The following is a 20,176-nucleotide window of genomic DNA, read 5'->3' as shown; positions in this document are numbered from 1 at the left end:
GATTACAATTCTTCATGATGAAAAAAATGTGTTGTTTTGGTGCTTCTTTTTTTATTTATACCACAACTGAGACAAACCACAGGCACGATATTGTGGGGCAATTAAATATATAGCCTGGGTTTTGAATTAATAAATCATATTCATTTACAGGCAAGCAGAATGGAAAACACAAATCGTTTTTTTTTTAAATAAAAAAACACGCATTTTGCGAGGTTTTTTCCCTTTGAGATGACGCAAAAATCTCCTTCATGAACAATCCAATATGTGATGCAAAACACTAAAATCGTGGCACTGTTTGTTCACTTCCTTGTCTTAGCCATTTGCCCCCCCCACCCCCACCCCCACCCCCCGTGCGCTCACGGGACAGGTGTTGAAGAGAGAAAGCCAGTTGATGTTCCCAGTGAGCTCTGCTACTTGCTGCCGCTGTGTGAATTCACGCAGTAGTACAGAAACTTATTCCAGCCGGGAGTGATATCGCGAGACTTGTGCCATTATCAACCTGCTTGACATACACACACACACACACGCACACTCACACACACACGCAGCAGCAGCGGCAGCAGCAGCGCTGAGTGCAGCCTGCCTTGCCAGGGTCGGTACTGGAGCACAAGAAACGACAAGGAGAAGCGAACATCTGGCCCCGCACATCATGAGAGGACGTCGTGCTTCATAGAGGGAGAAAGACGACGAGACGGACGGGGGATAAATGTAAGAGAACCTGCCGTGTTTGTGTGCTTTGAAAGGCGGAAAGCGAAAGTTAAAAGAGTGTCCTGCTCCTCCTCCGCCTCCTCCTCCACCGCCGCCGCCGCTGCGTTCATCGCTTCGCTGCGAGTTCCTCTGCTGTTTAAAAGGCTCCCGGCAATGCGTTTGCCAACACGGACGCGGAGCTCGTTTTCAACTGCGCCCTTGGCCCCTGCTGCCCTCTTCCTTTTTAGACGTGACTCTTCAAACTTTGATATCCTAACTTCAGAGTTCCAGCACTGAATTACACCGTTGTGCGCGAGTCGAGTCGAGGCGAGTGCGTAAAAGCGTTTTTTTTTTATGATTCTCATCTCGCGTCGGCTGCAGTTCTCCCCGTGCTGTGCTTAACGACTCGGTGGGAAGTTAGACATGGCGTGTAAGCTTCTGATACTTCAACTATTTCTTTCTTCTTTTTTTCTTTTTTAACACAAGTTGTGTGTCTTTTTCGGACTGCGTAAGCCCCCCCCCCCCAACCGAGTTAACATATGGCATAAAGGGGAGCACAGCTGGAGGTAGCGTTTCCATTGCGGTGATGTCAGAGCAGCTGACTCCACAGCTTGCAGTGTAATTAGCAAACAGAGCAGCAGTTTACTCACTCTGCGCTGCTCCCAGTTCTTCACCTTCCAGCCTCCTTCCCCGATGGACGAGCTCTCCCGGGCCCGTTTGGTTCTTCTGTAAACGTCGCTGCTGCTTGTGCGTTTGGGAAAACGTGGTGGGTCATTTTTTTGTTTGCTTGTTTGTTTGTTTGTTTGTCTCGGAAGCTGGAGAAGTGTGTTAAAGATACCGTAGAAACTTGGATCATTTAGGGGCGAGCGCAGTTTAGCGTGTCTTGTAACACTGGGAGGGGGGAAAAAGTCAACATGTAGTTGTCCAGTTGGATAAAGTTTTGTTTTTTTTTAAATAGACGATTAGATTTTTGAGACATCTATCAGGAAATAATAGTGGAATTTAATGGATGATTTATGAACTTTAGCTTAAAACAGAGGGGGTTAAAGTTATGTTTGATGACAATCATCTTTTTGGCTCAAGTGATTTTTCATATTTCTCTAATTTTTGGTGACTTGGTGTGTGTGCCTCTGATATTCACTGCAGCTCCGCCATTCCCTCTCAGCAGCCTCGTTTTGGTTTATACAGCATCCTGTTTTTCCTGTTTTTCATCAGGTTATGAAGGAAGAATGGAGTTCCCAGACCATAGCCGCCAGTTGCTGCAGTGTCTGAGTCAGCAGCGTCACCAAGGTTTCCTCTGTGACTGCACTGTTCTTGTCGGGGAGGCTCGATTCAAGGCGCACAGAGCCGTGCTGGCCTCTTGCAGCATGTACTTCCATCTCTTCTACAGGGACCAGCTAGACAAAAGGGACGTTGTGCATCTCAACAGTGACATTGTGACAGCCCCGGCTTTCAGTCTGCTCCTTGAATTTATGTATGAGGGGAAGTTGGAATTCAGCACTCTGCCAGTGGAGGATGTCCTGGCAGCAGCCAGTTACCTCCACATGTACGATATAGTCAAAGTGTGCAAAGGCAAGCTTAAAGACAAGGAGCTGTCCTCCCTTGATGAGAAGATTGGTGAGGGTTTCGGACTCAGCTGTCTGGACAGAGAAAATTCCTCAGATGGTGAGCTGCACAGTAAGCAGCTCGGCCGGCGACAGCCCCAGACACAGTCTCAGGGGCTTCACGGGGCCCCCCCGCCGGAAGAGTTTGACACGGACAACAGCGAAGTCAGGCTGGCTGTCACAGATTGTGAAAGGTCTACGCAGAGCAGGCAGAAGGCAAACGGTCACTCTGGCAGGTCCCCGGACCTTGTAGGTGTCAATTATGTGTCAGCAGAGGCCGAGCCCTGCGTCCAAACAGCTGGAAAAACAAAAGCTGATGTCAGTAGTTCCACCGTATCACTGTCCCAGAGGTCCCGGGCTTCAGATGACATGGACTGTGCACTGGATTTGTCTTTCAAGCCTCTGTCTAGCAGAGATCCCTTACACCCCTCCTACGTCTCGGGACAGCTGGCCCTCGACAGCCAGCAGCAGGGCACTGAGCCACTTGTTAAAGACGAACACGACTTGCTGTCAGAGCAGGAGGACAGTGAGCCGATGAGCCCTGAGAGCCAGCGCTTTGGGAATAGTGCCAGGAGCTCAGTGGTGACAGGGTTCGCTGCCCTCTTCCCAGGCAACAACGGCTCCACAGCCGCCCTCCTCTCCCAGGAGGAGGACCTGATGGACGAGGAGGGGGAGGCCTGCAGAGGGAGGGAGGGCGCCCCCGGCAGGGAGGTAGATGAGAAGAGGGGTCGGCTACTGGGGGATAGTGAAGAGGAGGAGGAGGACGACTTGGCCTCTTCAGATATCTCCACCTCCAGCGGGGTGCTCTTGCCCCCAGGCCAACAGGTGTGTGTGTGCCCCCTCTGCAGTAAGGTCTTCCTCAGCCCTCACATCCTGCAACTGCACCTCAGCTCACATTTTCGCGAGAAGGACGGCGCTCGCTCTAAGCTGTCCCCCGATGGCTCGGTCCCCACCTGCTTGCAGTGCAACAAAACCTTCTCCTGCATGTACACTCTTAAGCGCCACGAGCGCACACACTCTGGCGAGAAGCCATACACCTGTGGCCAGTGTGGCAAGAGCTTCCAGTACTCCCATAACTTGAGTCGGCACGCAGTAGTTCACACACGTGAGAAACCTCACGCTTGTAAATGGTGCGAACGGCGCTTCACCCAGTCTGGGGACCTCTACCGCCACATCAGGAAGTTTCACTGTGGCCTTGTCAAGACTCTCGCCACCTCTTAGCAGTGCCATGACTCAATACTCTTGTCTTTTCATGCACTGAACACTACTACTGAACAATTTTCAGATCATCATACACATGCTGGCAGTTCATTAGCCTTCAGATTCGACCGCCATGTGGCATTTCCTATGTTTAAAGATGTAGCAACTTAAAAACTGGAGCTGTTTCCTGAACTGTGTCATCTGTGCCAGAGGCAGGCAGGGGAAGGTGCTGTGAAGCTGAGCTGGATCTGTGTCGAAGGCGAACAAATCAGAAGATGCACTTGTTTGTTTCTGTCCTGTCAATCTGTTGAGTTTATTTGGTGGGAGTCTTTCAACGGGGGCTACACGTTAATACAATCGTCAAGAGACTTTATTTGTGCACATGGGAGATCAGAACCGTCCATGAGTAGCAATATATGATTTTATTATTATCATTATTATCATTATTATTATTATTATTATTATTTATTTGGGGAATTTTAACAACTAAACTATCATAAGGCAGCAAAACTCATGAAGTTTGACTACTGGAAGTATTTGTTTTTCATGGAGGTAGAAGTTTTATTTGAAATGAAGTACATTTTGATGTTTTTTATTTCTTTTTTTTTGGTGCAAGGCAAACAAACCATCATATATTATATATTTGCCTGGGGGGGGGGGGGGGGTAACTGACCAGCCCTTAGTTGCTAATGTGAGCACACAGCCTTTTTCATTGCTACTTAAAACAGAAGCTGTATAATCAGAGGAGAGATGGAGCTAATGCCTGTAACACTGGTGCCTACTGAGATTCTTAACACTTCACTTAGTGTACTTACTTCAAGAAGAATGTGATATAACAATGCCTTTATGTCAAATTCACTAGGTTTTTCAAGCCTGGTTACACTCCACATACCAGGTGGTAACGAAGGTAACTGCCTACACTTACTTAGGCCATTTACAAGAATGTAATAAAAGTATTTCAAACAATGATGACTCACGAGGATAAAAAAGCAAGTGACTTACCTTGTTAGTTCCTGGTATGGCGACAGTGTAAACAACACGGTACACTGACAGGGTGTTAAGGGTAAACGGTCAGGGAGGCAGGGAGGGACAGAGGGGGACAGGTGGATAGTCAGGCCTGCGGATCATTGAAGCTCCCTGTGCCATTCTGCTCAGTCTACTGACCTTCTTTCTTTATTTGAACATTTCATATCTTACTGTACGTTTGAACATTACTACTGATGAAGCCTTTGGTGACTCTGTCCCAGAAGAGTCTTTCATTCACTTCTTAACAGGGACGGAGCACTAAACGTTCATATTTGTCTAATCTGTCCTGAGAAGACTTGATATCTGGATTTATTTATTAGTGGGTTCAGGGTTTACTGTATAGGTGTAGTTCTTATTTCTGTAAGCTCGAAACACGACGCGTCTTGCCTAGCGAACTTGGTACTCATCAACTGGTATTGGGGCTGTCTGTTCATTTTTCTTTTGTGCAAATCCAGTTACTGTAATCGTACTTTACTGTAGAGAATATCAGAGCGTTCAAGATGTGTCACATAGAGAAGCACTTGTTTTTAGCATGCATATAGTTTCAACACTATTGTCTAGGCTGCTATTTCTTACTATTTGTATATTTAATGTAAATATATATTCTATTTATCAAACGGTTTGTTTTACAACACAAGCAAGGTCGAGGGAGTCAGGTGTCTTGTCAAGGCTGTCGACGTCTTCCCCGGGGAGTTCGCTTCCTTTTCCATATTCAAGACTTGATTGGACTCTGGATAAATGCGTTAATTCTGCTCTTGACCGCTGTTTTGCCACAGGATATAGTTGTTCTCAAACACAGCCGTAGCGATTCGGCATCGGCCACCTATAGAAGCGAGACAATACACCCATTGTGCCCCCAGCCCTCCCTCCCCCCTCCCTTCACTGACCCAAACCTCAAGTCCCAGGTAGTTCTCAAGGGATCATTGTGTATCTGTCTCCATGTCTCCAAGCTGCGAGGAAAAAAGGCAGCACAAGTCTCTCTTTGCACTTTTCTGTATTGAATGGAGGCATTGGAATGTGAGAAATGTATTTAGGCAAAGGGAAACCAAGGAGACTGTAAACAGGTGTATTGTTTGGAGGCATCAAAGACCGCCCCCCCATCACCACCACCTCTCCTCCCACCCTAGCATACAGTAGATAAATGCATCATTGTTTCAATGTGGAGGAGATGCCACGGCGATATGATTGCACAACTATCAAGAGATATCAGAATTATTGCTGTATTTTTGGAATCGGATGTTCATTTCGGGATATTTACTTTTGTTTTGATCATCAGAATGTTGTTTCTTGGTTGTCGTTTTTTTCGGGGGTTTGGTGGTGGTGGTGGTTGTTTTTTTTTTCAGAACACGGGTGAATTCCCGTGGGACTTCCTGGTAATTGCAACCGGGGTTTAAAAATGAACAAAGCTCGAGCTGGATTTTACAAGATATCGATTCACTTGCACACTCCTATTGCAAAAAAAAAAAAAAAAAAAGGAAAAAGAAAGAAAGAAAAAAGTCTTGAGTTTAATCATTTTGGTTAGTCGACTAAAAAAAAAACTTAATTTCAATCAACGCACAGGAATGTAGGCTTGTGAAGGATCATTTCGTACGTGCTCGCTGAATCCTCGAATGTACAGAAGTAGAAAACTAACAATGTGTAAAAAAAAAAGAAGTTTTTCTTTGTATGGTCTTTATTTATACCTCCAGGATGATCACCGAAAGTGCCTTGTAGACACGCGAATTAGGTGTTGCATCTGGAGAAACCCTTCTCTCTGTCTCTCTCTCTTTCTCTCTGTCTCTCTCTCTCTGTCTCTCTTTCTCTCCCTCCCTCCCTCCCTCCCTCCCTCTCTGTCCTCGACTGCGCTGGTAAACTTCACATCAACAGCCACAGTGAGCCGCTAACAACCTGTTTTTTTGTTTTATTTGTTCCTAACATATCAACATGTACAATTCAGACAAACACCAAGTTTGAAGTCCCTTTATATTTTATTTTGCTGCTTTGAGATTACATTCGAGATTTAATCGACCATTTAATTTTTTTTTTTTTTTTTTTTTTTTTGGTGAATAAATCAGTTTTAGTTCTGCGAAGCTGAAGACAAGCATTTTTTTGTGTGTGTGTGTTTTTTGTTTTGTTTTTTGGGGCTTTTAGTAGCCAGTGGCGAAGTAACAGCCTGTTCCTTTTTAGTTTTATGTCGAATGTGAAACACTGAGATTTTGATTGTTGTCTTTTTATGGAAACTGTGTCACTCCTGATCGAGGGCCACATTTGCCTAACTCATGCTGTATGATCTGTAAGTCTAAAAAAAAAGAAAAAACAACAAAAAAAATACAGACGACTTCACTGATACTGGAATCTTGTCCTCTGCAGGTTACAACTGTGAAATTGTGTATAATCACAAGAAATATTTATTATTGAATTTGCTTCTTGTGCAACATTTGTCTCAGTTTTAATTTGGTTAAAAAAAAAAAAGAAAGAAAAAAGAATCTTCTAAATGTTAAAATCTTTTTAATAGAATTTGTAGAAGTGCCATTAGAATTTAATATAATTTTTTAATAAGAAAAAGTATATTTTATAGTAATCAATTGCTTCAGTGTTAGTGGTGTAGGGATTAGAGGACAATCTTTATGCAGAATTGACATTGCTTAGATATTGAGGCAATTTACATTTCTTGATTTATTGTTCGTGCATTTTATTTGTTTGCGGCGCCTTTTTTTTGGAGTGTGCTTGTGTGTGTGCTGTGGACATGTGACAATCTTGATTTTAGGTCTTTATTAAAATGATGCATAGAATTAAATGGAACAACTTTCTTCGCTTGTGTGAGTTTCATTCATTTCTTTATCAGACAAAACAACTCAGGGAAGTTTTTAATCTGACTGGGGCTGAATAAAGCGCTGAAATTCCAAGAATAGAAGAGGAGAGAACCCTCACATGAGACACAGCAGCAACAGTCAGCCAGACAGTGTGTGTGTGTGTGTGTGTGTGTTGGGGGGGGGGGGGTTGCCCTGCTGTGTGTATAGAGACAACAGAATGTGATAATACCGCTGGTGTTACGGGCCCTATCCCACTGAAACCATAAACTGAGCTCAAGGACAGAATGATTTCAAGATGGTTTCCCATTGTTCTCCAATCTGTTGCCAATACTATCCAGAGAAGATAAACCTGAGGATAACAAAGGCTTTCACATGCAATCATGACTTCAAATCAACTCTCTCTCTCTCTCTCACACACACACACACACACATCTATTAGGAAGTCAACAAGTAAATAGGAAATATGTGTGTCTAATCGAGAGTCTTAATACCAATTCACATGTTGAATGTGGAGAACTTTTAATTATTTCCCAGCTGCACCATGAAAGAAATCCAGCTGCTCTGCTTCGTGATCCCAGTGGGGATGGACTCAGGTTCCCACCATCACCACCACCACCCCCTCACACAAATCTCACCCATTCTAGGAACGGCATATAGACAAGAGCTGCATCTAACTACCCCTGCCCCCATCTACCCTACCTCCACCCCCACACAGCCCCCAAAACCACGGCCCCAAACCTCGGCCTCATCCCACTGCTCTATTGTGTGCGTGGGTAGTAGCTCAGCCAGGCTATTGTCTGGCCCGGCTCCCCAGCACGTACTTTATGCACAAACAGACGACACAGCGGCGCTGGCCAGGCAGCTCCAACATAAAGAAAACAATGTCCTCCCAAGATCATTCATAAACAGCCCCAGCCAGCTCTCAGTAAATAAGGGCCCTCTGCAATGCCACAGCCTCTTCGCACTGTAAACATCCCCAGCAGAAGCAGAAGCAGCAGCAGCAGGCCTCCGAACGCTGGCTGCCACCAGCAGCTCACATCTGCCTAACAGGATCCGGGTCTCACACTGCCTGGTGTGTGTGTGTGTGTGTGTGTGTGTGTGTGTGTGTGTGTGTGTGTGTGTGTGTGTGTGTGTGTGTGTGTGTGTGTGTGCCTTTCTTATGGAGAAAAACCTTCACATGGAAAGTGGAGGCCATGTGATAGGGCTTAGCTGCAGGGTGACGAGCTGGGATATGTGCAGTGTAACTCGATGGTGTAATAAAACATTCCTCTCTGAGGCTCAAAGCCTGACTCATTTGGCTGTGAGAGGTCGCGTGTGTGTGTGTGTGTGTGTGTGTGTGTGTGTGTGTGTGTGTATGTGTGTGTGTGCTCAGAGGTACTTGAGAGAAGTTGAGAGGAAAGTTGTAAGTGTCCACCACCTCAACAAGGCCAGCGGTGGGAGCCCTTGACCTCTGAGGGGACGGACTGCCAGGGACAGCTGGTGTGGCCTGTGTTTATTTATTTATTTCTTAACAAAAGACAGGTGGTCACACTTGAAAAGGGCACACAAACACAGTCACACATGCGCTTGTATAGACGCACACACACATGCTCGGATAGCTCTCTCTCTCCATATTAAACCACATGCATTATCCATTTGAAGGAGCCATTCTTTTGACTTTCACAAAACAAGCAGTAATTTAATTCCTAAATGATAGTAATAATAATAATACTCTTTCTCAACAAGTGGCCATAAACACCACGTTGATCTGCACTTGAAGCAGCGTTAATGTTCTTTACCTCCTGATTCTGCTTATACATCAGATACTGTATGTGCGCGCTATGCGGCTCTACAAGTGCATAAATCCATATCAACTGGGTTCGCCTTTTTTGGACTGGCTCACCCTGACAGTGCCAAGACAGTGTGTCCTTGGTCCACTGTACAGCTGTCACTTACTCACACTCGTTGACGCATATTTATAGCAGCAGCATCATTGGGCTTGACACTGGCCTCAGACCACAGCTGGTCCCCAAAAGAATGGCTGAAAGACAAAGCCACGTGCTCCTGCTGGCCCGACTGCAGTTGGTCCTGTCTGGAGCGCAGTGGGGCGATTATGTGTGGCCCTTTCTGTGTGCAGACACCCGGCCATACATGTACCAGGGAGGGGAGAGGATGAGGACCATTCTGTGTGTGTGTGTGTGTGTGTGTGTGTGTGTGTGTGTGTGTGTGTGTGTGGTGGGGGGGGGGGTCTAGAAAGAAAGGAGGTTGGAGGCTTTGCTGTGAAAACCTTGACAGCTGCACAGTCTCATTTTGAATGTAGATAAACACATCACATGATGATGGAGATAGCAGAGGGACGAGCCTGAGCATCAGCACCCGCAAACAGTGAACACTTCCAACAGCGCTGGAAGTACACAGTCAAGAATAACCGGAGTATTAGCAGCTAAATGTAAAGTATTTGGTACTGTCTTGGTCTCTCTGACTGCTGGATTATTATCTATGACATCACCAGTGGGTCTTATACGAATACACAGGGACTTCACATCAATCTGAGGGGTCACCATGCACCAACCCACTTCCTCTAATCTCTGAAACATTTATTCAAATTAAACACTGAAAGAAGTTCAAAATGCACTTGGTAATGACACACACACACACACACACACACACACTCACACACACGTGAAACGTGACCTTGACAGCACACTTTTTTTCTATATTTTGTAAGATCTCTGAAGTCAAACGTCTGAACACTACTCTACACCTTACATGGCGTTATTTTTAAACACTAGTGACTAAAGCGTCCCAATGAATATTTTGAACGGAAATACAGCATAAAATACACATACTGTGAGTTAAAGTACAAATACCCCAAAAATACTATTTAGGTACTTGGGTAAATGTACTTTCCCCCACGTATTTCGGAAGCTTATGTACTGCAGTTTGCTCCTGGCGTTTTAATTTGGGGAAGCAAAATGGCGACACAAATCTCAATCACCAATACTTTGACGTATTGATCAATTAATAGGATTACACCAAGCTGACGAGCTTTGTCTTCTCGACCACATCTTGTGCTGAAAAAAATACTGTTTCCTCCAGATCCAGCTGTGATAAAGGGAGTCTGAAGCTGTGAAGGAAATAAGGGGAAACAGCTGGATGGTCTAAAGAGGGCGCCAGATATTTGTGGGTCACGTGGGTTTTTAACCTCACCTGATTATGACAAACTCATCTTACAAAACGGAGTGGAGGTGACTGAGTATTTAGCACATGGAATGTTTCTTATTTTTATATATTTTTATATATATATTTCCTTTTAGCGCTTTGAGTCACCATTAACTCCAAAAATTCCTCACGCTTAACCTTCAAAACAAAAAGCCCAGGGTGACATGAGAATTGCTGCTCTAAAGAGCAAATGTGTTATCACTGATTTAATCAGGCAAGATGATAAAACCTATAATATTTTCAGTTAAATGCGTTTATGACAGTAAATTTATTAGTTGCGGTTGGTTGGAGGCAATGTTTTAGCTTTCTATTTCGTGATGTTCTTGTTCTAGCGGCTTATGATGACTTTTAAAAAAGAACAATCTTCGCCCTCAAATGTCTCGTATTCAGTTCGGTTGTACCAGTTACTGAAAAGCAATGAATTGCTGATTCTGACAAGGAAATAAATATTCAACATTTTTTCCCATGTTGAATAACTTGAGCCTCATAATTGATTATAAAACCAGATTCTGGTTATTTGCTGATCAACCCCATGGCCATGGCTTTTCTTTTGTAACTATATTGTGCAATCGAACTGTAACAAATTACAAAAAAAAAAAAGTATTTGAGGGTAACACTGTGGATAAGGCAATTAAAAGATCTGATTGAAAGCTGTGAATGTGAATGCAATACTTTTCTTCGCAGGACTTTTTTTCTTGGTTAGCAAATCCAAACGTTTCGCTGCAATCAAGACCGACCGATGGGGAAGTGTTGATGCAACTCAAGTCCTGAAAACAAGATTCAGAAAAAAATCGTACATTTGTAAGATTCACAAGTTGTAGTTGGATGCTGGGTCTTTTTTTCCCCAACATTTTTGTTCCCAAATCAAGTTTTTAACAAAAACATGATGCTGAAGTTACTCCACACAACTCACAGCCACCTGGTTCCTACCCACTGACACGCTCGCAGGTTTCTCTCTCCCTCAACATAAAGTCATGCATATGTAATTGTATGTGAATGCCCCCCCGCCCGCAAGTGTATGTCCTCTGATTTCCTGAAATCCTTATCATGAAATGTGCAGACAACTTGACGCCTGGCTTGCCAGCAGCTGTCTATTCACTCAGCCAGAAATCAAGCGGTGCCCTCGGACACCAACTGCAGAGTTCCCCAAAGACCAGAACCACAACTGGCCCGCTGAGCAGGGGATGTGACTCAACAGCTCAGAGGCACATTTGCAACCAGCTCCAGGAAGTGCACTCATCCAAGCTAATATCCATTACACCATGTCATGTGCTAGATTTCTATAAAGCAGCGCCGAGGATTTCTGCCACCAAGAACAATTACTCAGTGTACAATACTTGACCCTGAAGGCAGTCACCGTCAGCGATGAGCCAGAGCCGGGACAAAGTGATGACTACACCTCAAGGTCACATCCAACAGGGATAATTGTAGCCAAATTGTCTGCAGCTTTTGTGTAACCTCTGGGTCATCTTGTTTTAATAAATAATTTTGATAGCAGGTTCTCAAGGTCACTCCAGACGGGGTGGATTGGAATTCAATTATCATTGGTAAGCTGACAAAAAACAAAAAAAAAGGTTAAATATGTGCTTCTTTAGCACTGTGAGAAATTTGTTCGTCCCACTGAGAAAGCAGGCCCGTCTCAAGAACTTCTCCCTCTGAGTCCTTGAGATGTGCTGCCATCTGCTGACGCCTTCAGTCAGTCGTATGTTTGACTTGTCCCTCGGTTTTCATGGCTGCACTTATAACAGTTCCTCTAATCGAAGCACACACACACACTCTCAAAAATAACTCCTCTTATAAACTGTATACAAAAAAAAGGGTTCAAGTTTATTTCATTTGAATTATATACTGTATTTACACACAAGCACAGGTGGATCACAAAAAAAAAAAAAAAGAGAGAGAGAAGAGGCAAATCCCTGGTATAAAAAGCAGTCTTGGTAATAAGCATGTCATGTAAGGAAAACTAAAAGTTCAAGCATTGACTCCCGATCCTTCGCTGATCTTCCTTTACGTCGCGCAGCTGCAGCAGAGCACTTCATCATAACGCCCGCTGTAACTGTGGAAGAGAGGAAAAGCTCCTGAGATGCGCTGCACCGCTGCATAGGTCAACTGGAAAACTTTTCCTGGGCTTTAACAAGGCGCCTGATACTTTTCAGCCTCGATTTGAAAAAAAAAGAAAAAGAAAAAAAGTCAAGTGTACTAAACCAGCTTACCTTGATATTACAGGTTATCAGTCTAGTCAAATACTTTTAGGTTCTACTAAAGCAAATTGGACTGGGAAAATAAATATTGGAATGTTTGTTGCGGGGGGGAGCAGCAATAGAGAAGAGACAGATCTGCACCCCAGACATCTGAAGACCCTGGTTTGGCACTACCAGCTTATTTACAGTTCAAGATACAATTTGCAAGTGTGTGCATGCTACATGGGTATTGACAGCATTTGAATAAATGCTCATTATTGGATCTCCCTCTAACAAACAGCGGGTTCTTAATTTTCACGCTCAACAGGTTTTAGCCAAGTAGGAAAAATGTTTTTCTGAAAACAGATTCCTAGACAGGATGTTATGTCTCTACTTCTATAGTTCTTATCCTCTTGTGGAGAGGAAAATATTCCAGGACGAACCCTCCGAGAAGCTTTCTCACCATGTCAGTAAAATTGCGAGGGCTCGAGAAAACGTTCAGATAGAACTTCTGAGAAAGCTTGGACAGCCCTTCGGCGTACAGATTCAGGATCATCAACCCACGCACAATTTCAGTACCTAAGAGCACAACTGGATTAGCGAGGAGCTTCTTCACCCTGGCAGCTGATTCTGGAGCCACTGAGTCAGAACAATGGTGAGCCAATGAAGTCACAAGTGTGGTTACGCTTCTTAAACCCAACACAGACAAGACTCACAGTAATACTTGTCACGCGAGGTATGCATTTAACTGGGGGAAAAAAAAGAAAAATTCTACTGAAGTCCCCTTGTTTGTTGCAGGGAGGGTCAGAGACGTTGACCCCTGCAAGGAAACCAACAACTACTGCAGGTTAATAATTAGTTAGTGAGATAAGTTGTTGTTGGAAGCTGCATTGTTGTCCCTTTACCAAGACGCACCCAAAGTTACAGACATTTCTTATGCAAATTCTCTTCATTTGTAAGATAGGAGGTGTACCACTGCTCGCCAAGAGTGGCGGTAATAAACCAGAGGTTCCTTAAAGGTCCGTTAAAAAGGGACAGGAAGGGGAATCCAAGTGTCACCTACTCTATGATGGTGCAGATAGAGCAGCAGAGAGTGGAGCAGCTGGAACACTGCCGGGTGCAGGGGGTGCACACCGGACGATCACACTGGGAACAAGACGTCCGGGACCCCTGGTTCTTCTGACAAGCACAGCAGCCGGTGAGAGCTGTGGCTGGACCTACAGAGCACACACTCCTTCAGCTCTCTGGGTCAGCTCTCAAAATACATTCAGTTAAACACACACACACACACACACACACACACTCTCTTCATCTGTGACAATGCTGACACTTGCTGGTGGAAGTCAAGAATCAAACTAACCATCACATGACTCCAAACATTTAGCAATCATGTGACTCCATCAAGTGGAGCTGAATAATTTTGTGGGGGAGATATATATATATATATATATATATATATATATATATACATACATATGTGTGTGTGTGTGTGTGTGTGCGTGTGTGTGATTGCTTTATCTTGACTAATAGACAAAACAAAACATATTGAAGTGATAATGGCATGACTTTTGTCAGGATATGCATCTAACAAAGATGTTGTTTCCCAAAGTTTGTGGAATCTCTCTGCAGGACCTCAGTACCTCAATAATGACACACACATGGCTTTTCCCAATAATACACCTCCTGTAATTTGGATGTTATACTTTGTTTTGATTTCATTGCGCACTTCCATCAAGCAAACTGACAATCACGTGACTCCCTAAGCATCCTTGTACCCAGGAACCATTTCCAGGAGGAATTAACAAGTGTCTCAGCATATTTTAGTGTTTGGATGTAGCTCTGCTGGACACCCTGAAGTGGTCTTATAAGGATTAAGTTAAGTCAGTATCTCGCTGTTTATGAAGCCCAAAATGTCATCATCAAAAGTGGAATCCGGATATACACGTTATGTATGGTGAACCTGGTCCACTGTTGATGTTTTCTTGGGTTAAAAATCAACCCTGAGATGCCCTGCAGGTAAACCGCTCACCTTGTGCTGAGGTTGCTTTGGTCAACCTCCCGTCATGTCCAATCAGTCTTTGTCCTTTCAACAGTGGCTGGTTGCTTGCCGGCTCTGGATGCGAGCTTCTCTCCTCTCCAGTCCATATTTTACCAACCACAGCCTTGGCACCGTTGAAGAGCAGATTTGTCGTTTTTTCTGAAGGGAATGAAGTCAGTGGTTACGCGAAGGGTAAAATGTGACGGACTCAGCTGACCGCCGAGGGGCTGAGAGAGGGAAAACATTTGGTTCAGCCATGAATCTCTCGTTGAAATGACTAGCTAACAGATGGTAGCAAAACATAGCCGACGCAAACCAGAAATCCAACGAGGACATGTATGATACATGGCCAAAATGGTGTGTCAGAATGAACTGTTATTTCGACTTATAAAGGCGATTTATGCGCATCTTCTACACACTGCCGCAACTAAACTAAACGAACTCTTCCCAAAGTGCGCAGCGTAGAAGCTAATGTGAGCTAACACGGTGTAGCATCACTTACCGTAGATTTCTTTCCTGTATTTGTTCCCGAAAACGCTGCTATGACTCAACTCATGCTGTCCTACGTGTATTTTGTATTGCGAAGAGAAGGTTTCTTTAAAAGGACACGCTCGTTTGGTCATTTTAGCTGTGGGAAAATCCTTAATGCTCCGACGCACTCCCACGCTACTGAAGTTGCGGGAAAAATAAAATAAGGGAAGGAGGGAACCAATCAGCGGCGAGCTTTATTGTCACGAGAGAGTTTAAAGCCAATTCCGGCGTCTGCTTTTCTTCTTCGCCATAATAATTTAAGTAAACACCGCCACTTAGTGTACAGGAGTATGACATACTGCCCTGAAATGTTTATGGGTGATCAAGCTTTTTCAGAGCAACAGACTTTGATATCCGACGAATAAAATATTGCATTAACTTCCTGTGTTTACTTAAAGTCAGATTAGGTTCAACAATTCAAATATATATATATATATATATACACACACACACATATGTATGTATATATATATATATATATATATATATACACACACATACATATGTGTGTGTGATGTTCATGTATTTGAGGACCGACAATCTGACCCCCATTATTCTACTCATTTTTATTTGAATGCATGTTGAATGATGTTGGCTTGATGGTAGCACGCATGTTAAAGTCAATCACAATAACCCTGGATAGTAAAGTTAATGGTAACATAAAAAAAATGCTGAGGCAAAACGTTAAAGTTTACGCAGAATATTGTTTATTGACTGTTTAGGTGATGATGCCACGCCGTCTGCGCTTCCATCGGTGGAGAGGTGGAGGTTACCCTCTAGAACATCTGGATCATGCACTCCCTGGACTTTCCAACACCGACCCACTTGACTAGAGAGGGAGAGAGAGAGAGAGAGAGAGAGAGAGAGAGAGAGAGAGAGAGAGAGAGAGAGAGAGAGACAGACAGACAGACAGACAGACAGACAGACAGAGACAGAGACAGAGAGAGGATTAACTCAATGTGAGAGTCGCTGTAAGCATCCTTATGGACAAAGACCAAGCAGAGACAAAGGAAAAAACGAAAATAGTGCCATCTGCTGGATACATTTTTTAATTACAATGAAGTCCCTCTTAATTCCCGTATGATTTGAAGGGCTGCATGATAGTTGGCACAAAAAAGGAAGACGACAGTCATTTTTGTCAGATTTGATAAAACGATGATAGTATAATTTTTTGTGTTTTTTGTGCATTTCTTTTTCACATAAAAATTAAAAATGACAGTGTTACTTTTTTCAAAAAGGCCAGGGCAGCCCAGTAGCAACAGGCTACACAAGGCTTCATTCAAAGTTGCAAGCTGAAACATATTCTACTTTAATCAATACATTTCTGCTCATTTGATTTGGGTCTTGTGGTTGTATTTATATAAACTGTTCAACCATTGAAATGAGCCAGATATATATATAAAAAAACTGATTTGTGTGTGTGTTTAATTGTGTAAAACTCACTAGGAACTCCGATGTGGTTCTCAATGAAGCGGATGTAGTTTTGTGCCTTGACTGGGAGGTCGCTCCACTTCCTGGCTGCAGATGTGTCTGTCTTCCAACCAGGGAAGGTCTCATACTCAACCTCCACTTTGTGCAAAACATCCAGGTTGGCTGTGATGAAAAGAATACAATTATCAACTTGGATGTGGCCCCTCTCAAACCAGCAACCAAGCACAGATCTCTTCTTCAGTGGAATTACCTGGGAAATGGGGGATTCTTTTTCCGTTGAGTTTGTAGGCAATTCCGACTTTAATTTCATCCAAAACATCCAGAATGTCAAGTTTTGTCAAAGCGATGCTGTCAGAAGGGTGACAAGTCATAAGAAAACTAGACAGGAAAGATTCACAATAACCACAATAAACCTAAATCATTGCATGTGGTTTTAGCCACTCACGCGGTGAAGCCATTTATCATGTGAGCGTATCTGACGATGACAAGATCCAACCAGCCGCAACGCCGTTTCCTTCCTGTGGTTACACCCACCTCGTGACCCCTTGTCTGCAGCAGCTCCCCGACTGCCTACGAACAGCAGGGAAACAAAACACTTGAGCTGGTTTTGTCTGACAAAAACACAAAACACACACAGCTGAGTACAATAAAGCAACAGGATCACAAGCGTCTGGCTGATGGTCAGTCCCCTTTGCAAGTAACACGACCCTGGCTAGCACAGTAAATATACTCTGAACCCGAACTCTGGCCCTAAATTTATCCCTGTCAACATGTGACCTGCATGAGAGGTAAAGAGTGTTTGAGCCTGTGTCTCACATAATTCGACAGCTGTAGGCAGACTGTAAACGCCTCCCTCCCCTCCAGCAGAGTGTCAGCCACATGATCAGGAATAAAATATACATGTCGAGCTCAATATGAGCTCCTTACATAAGAGGCCATGTGTTTCTTCTTTATACAATAAAGATGTGTCAAAACCGTTGCGGTTAAGTCTTACATTGAGCTGTTCCGTGGGGAAGGCTCCAATCCCCACCCGGGTGGTGTAGGCCTTTGCTACACCAAACACATCACCAATATTCAGCGGAGGGATTCCAAGACCAGTGCAAGCCCCGCCCACAGTGCAGTTTGATGATGTCACAAAAGGATATGTGCCTGAAGACAAACAAATTCTCATGTTGCCGCTGCATATTTGTTGACTATCAAAAGTACATTTAAAAGATCAGTGTTTTATAATCTTACCAAAGTCGATGTCAAGGAGAGCGGCATTGGCCCCTTCAACCAGAATTTTCTTTGGAGACCCATGAAGAGCTTCATACATGTAATAGACCCCGTCTCTGACCATCGGTCGCAATCTCTCGCCGTATTCCTGCGCGAGACAGCAAATATCTCTTTATTCTGTCGTAATAAATCATCACGGTTTCATCAGCGTCGATCTACCTTGAGTTTCTTCAGTTGGTCCTCAACGTCAACTGTCAAGGCTGGATACATGGACTGATACTGGTGGACCAGGTTCTTGAATCTAAAAGGATTCACAGAACTGGTGAATAGCATCAACTGCCTCACCCCCGAAATTAGTCTTCAGTTGTTTTCCTACCTGGAAGAGAATTCCTTAAAGTCACCCAGAAGGTCACACACCCGCAAACCAGTACGAGATGCCTTGCTGGAGTACGCGGGTCCAATGCCTTTCTTGGTCGTTCCAATGCTACAATAAGAGAGACATCATAATTGTATTCATTGAGAGAATTGTTTGTCGTTTATGTCCTGGGTACATTCTTCTTTTTTTTTTTTAATCTGTCTTACTTCTTTCCCTCTTGAGCCTGTCTTTCAGTTTCCTGTAAGCCGTCAACAACCTGGTGGAAGTCGAACACTTTGGAGAAACAAGTCAAAACACAAGTCAGAAAACAATCATTCATGCTGCGTGTGTGTGTGTGTGTGTGTGTGTTGAAATGCTACGTACCCAGGTGAGCTCTGTCTGAGACGATCAGTCTCTTCTCCCAACCTTTCAGACCTGCAAACAAGAGCAAACAAGTGATTTTCCAGCAACCTTTTACATCAATACATGTGTTTTTTCCCCCTCAGAATACCTTTCTTGTCATTTTTATCACCCTCCTCAAACAAGCCGGGTAAATGTATGACCACACCGTTACCTGCAAGAGCACAGAGAAGGTTGATGGTACACGTATTTGCAGTATTACTTCTAATAAATGATGCGTCTTGGCGTTTACCGATGAGTGATATGCTTTTAGGGTTGATGATTCCGCTGGGGAGGAGGTGGAAGTCGTATTCCTTGCCATCCACTACCACTGTGTGTCCAGCATTGTTGCCCCCCTGTAAAACCCAAGCGGTGATGATAATCAAACCCCATGTAGCGTGATCTTGACAGCCGAGACGAAGCCACACGCATGTAGGTTCTCGTGTTCGTGAGACACCGATAATCCTTCATCTTTTCCAATTCGCCAAGCTTTTCCAGGGCCTATTTTAACACACTTGGCCGATGCTGATGGATCCTCCACTCTGTTCCCCCCTGGCTAAGACCTGGCCTTCTCACATATCAAGCTGCCCTGAGAATGTGACCTCGCTCTAGTCCAGTGGGTGGGGCTCTCAAGCCTCCAGAACACAGGGTGCTCGTACCCTCAGTGGTAGAAAAAGTACAACACAGCAACTGTTGGCAGGTTCCCAGAGCTGAAGAGTGACCTCTGGTTTCTGACCAGGATTATGTGTCTCATGCAAGTGGACGGCCACCGACCTGCCTGGACTTATTATCGTTATTGCTGTCATTATTATTATTATGATGATGATGTTATTATGAACTGAAGGCACCTCATCTCTTATTTCTCTACAATCTCTTTAATCACGTGAGTAAATCAGTGACAAAAGCTTTACAGAGAAATTATCCTGAGATTAAAATGAATATAAAGGCATGGCCCCACTGTTTTGGATTACATTCAATTTAAAAGGTCACCATATGAAATACATGCTTGCTACATAATAAAAAACAAAAACAAAAACAAAAAAACCCAAATCACGTAGATGAAAGCTCCGAGCACCTGTTGCTGCCCACCAACCACATTTACTTGAGAAATTGTGCAGAAAACGACACACACCCACAACACTCGGACGCACGCCCCTCTCACTGCTGCCCAGGTCCAAATATTTACCTGACATCTGCACACCACGTCAGCCTCAGTCGCAAGCAGGTCGACGACTTTTCCTTTCCCCTCGTCGCCCCACTGCGCTCCGAGCACCACCGTCACTTTGTTCCCCACGTCGTTACGCGACCGCTTCAGCCCCGTAGCGGCCGGTTGGTTGGTGTTTTTGTGGTCTTTCGCCGACCAGCTGAGCGACATGATGGCGGTGGCTTGAAGCTGTCCGTCTCAAGACGACTAAACGGTCTCCAGGAGAGGCATTGCCATATCTGTAACTCCACAGCTGCTGATGTCAGAGCACGCAGACGCGCAGCCGTGTCTCCAAGCGCCGCTACGCATTAAA

General features: G+C 44.2%; 3 protein-coding genes across 4 annotated transcripts; 1 reads left to right on the top strand and 2 right to left on the bottom strand.

Moving 5' to 3' along the window:
* The first annotated feature begins 460 nt into the window (after positions 1-460).
* Positions 461-7,302, top strand: zbtb42 (zinc finger and BTB domain containing 42). 2 transcript variants are annotated; one of them, XM_086183206.1, is made up of 3 exons: positions 461-708; positions 1,354-1,453; positions 1,903-7,302. In XM_086183206.1, exon 3 carries the CDS (start codon positions 1,917-1,919, stop codon positions 3,510-3,512), a length of 1,596 nt encoding a protein of 531 aa, XP_086039332.1. In that variant the 5' UTR covers positions 461-708; positions 1,354-1,453; positions 1,903-1,916; the 3' UTR covers positions 3,513-7,302. The 2 variants fall into 2 exon arrangements, with proteins under 2 accessions (XP_086039332.1, XP_086039333.1); XM_086183207.1 differs by lacking the exon at positions 1,354-1,453 and having other exon boundaries at positions 462-708.
* A 5,014-nt stretch (positions 7,303-12,316) lies between these two features.
* Positions 12,317-15,436, bottom strand: siva1 (SIVA1, apoptosis-inducing factor). The gene is made up of 4 exons (XM_086182509.1): positions 15,231-15,436; positions 14,720-14,887; positions 13,754-13,907; positions 12,317-12,566 (listed from the first exon to the last, which is right to left on the bottom strand). Exons 1-4 carry the CDS (start codon positions 15,349-15,351, stop codon positions 12,518-12,520), a joined length of 492 nt encoding a protein of 163 aa, XP_086038635.1. The 5' UTR covers positions 15,352-15,436; the 3' UTR covers positions 12,317-12,517.
* Positions 15,437-15,948: 512 nt separating this feature from the next.
* Positions 15,949-20,154, bottom strand: adss1 (adenylosuccinate synthase 1). Its single transcript, XM_086181620.1, has 13 exons — positions 19,846-20,154; positions 18,913-19,015; positions 18,772-18,834; positions 18,645-18,695; positions 18,488-18,554; positions 18,282-18,389; positions 18,125-18,206; positions 17,927-18,053; positions 17,685-17,839; positions 17,136-17,260; positions 16,941-17,038; positions 16,703-16,852; positions 15,949-16,088 (listed from the first exon to the last, which is right to left on the bottom strand). The coding sequence occupies exons 1-13, from the start codon at positions 20,032-20,034 to the stop codon at positions 16,036-16,038; spliced, it is 1,371 nt and encodes a 456-aa protein (XP_086037746.1). The 5' UTR covers positions 20,035-20,154; the 3' UTR covers positions 15,949-16,035.
* Positions 20,155-20,176: the final 22 nt, after the last annotated feature.

Source organism: Aulostomus chinensis, chromosome 17 (genome assembly GCF_037954235.1).
Source record: "Aulostomus chinensis isolate RoL2024-O1b breed Wild chromosome 17, RoL_Achi_v1.0, whole genome shotgun sequence".
Lineage (NCBI taxonomy): Eukaryota > Metazoa > Chordata > Actinopteri > Syngnathiformes > Aulostomidae > Aulostomus > Aulostomus chinensis.
The sequence above is the reverse complement of the archived record's forward strand: the minus strand, read 5'-3'. Positions and strand labels throughout refer to the sequence as shown.

Coding starts and splice junctions, on each gene's coding strand:
- siva1 (XM_086182509.1), bottom strand. CDS start 15,351: ATGACCAAACGAGCGTGTCCTTTTAAAGAAACCTTCTCTTCGCAATAC. Junction 13,908..14,719: donor CAAAGCAACCTCAGCACAAG/GTGAGCGGTTTA, acceptor TGTGCTCTGTAG/GTCCAGCCACAGCTCTCACC. Junction 12,567..13,753: donor TCTATCTGCACCATCATAGA/GTAGGTGACACT, acceptor TCTCTTCCACAG/TTACAGCGGGCGTTATGATG.
- zbtb42 (XM_086183206.1), top strand. CDS start 1,917: ATGGAGTTCCCAGACCATAGCCGCCAGTTGCTGCAGTGTCTGAGTCAG.
- adss1 (XM_086181620.1), bottom strand. CDS start 20,034: ATGTCGCTCAGCTGGTCGGCGAAAGACCACAAAAACACCAACCAACCG. Junction 18,835..18,912: donor TAAAAGCATATCACTCATCG/GTAAACGCCAAG, acceptor GTGCTCTTGCAG/GTAACGGTGTGGTCATACAT. Junction 17,039..17,135: donor ATGATAAATGGCTTCACCGC/GTGAGTGGCTAA, acceptor CCCTTCTGACAG/CATCGCTTTGACAAAACTTG.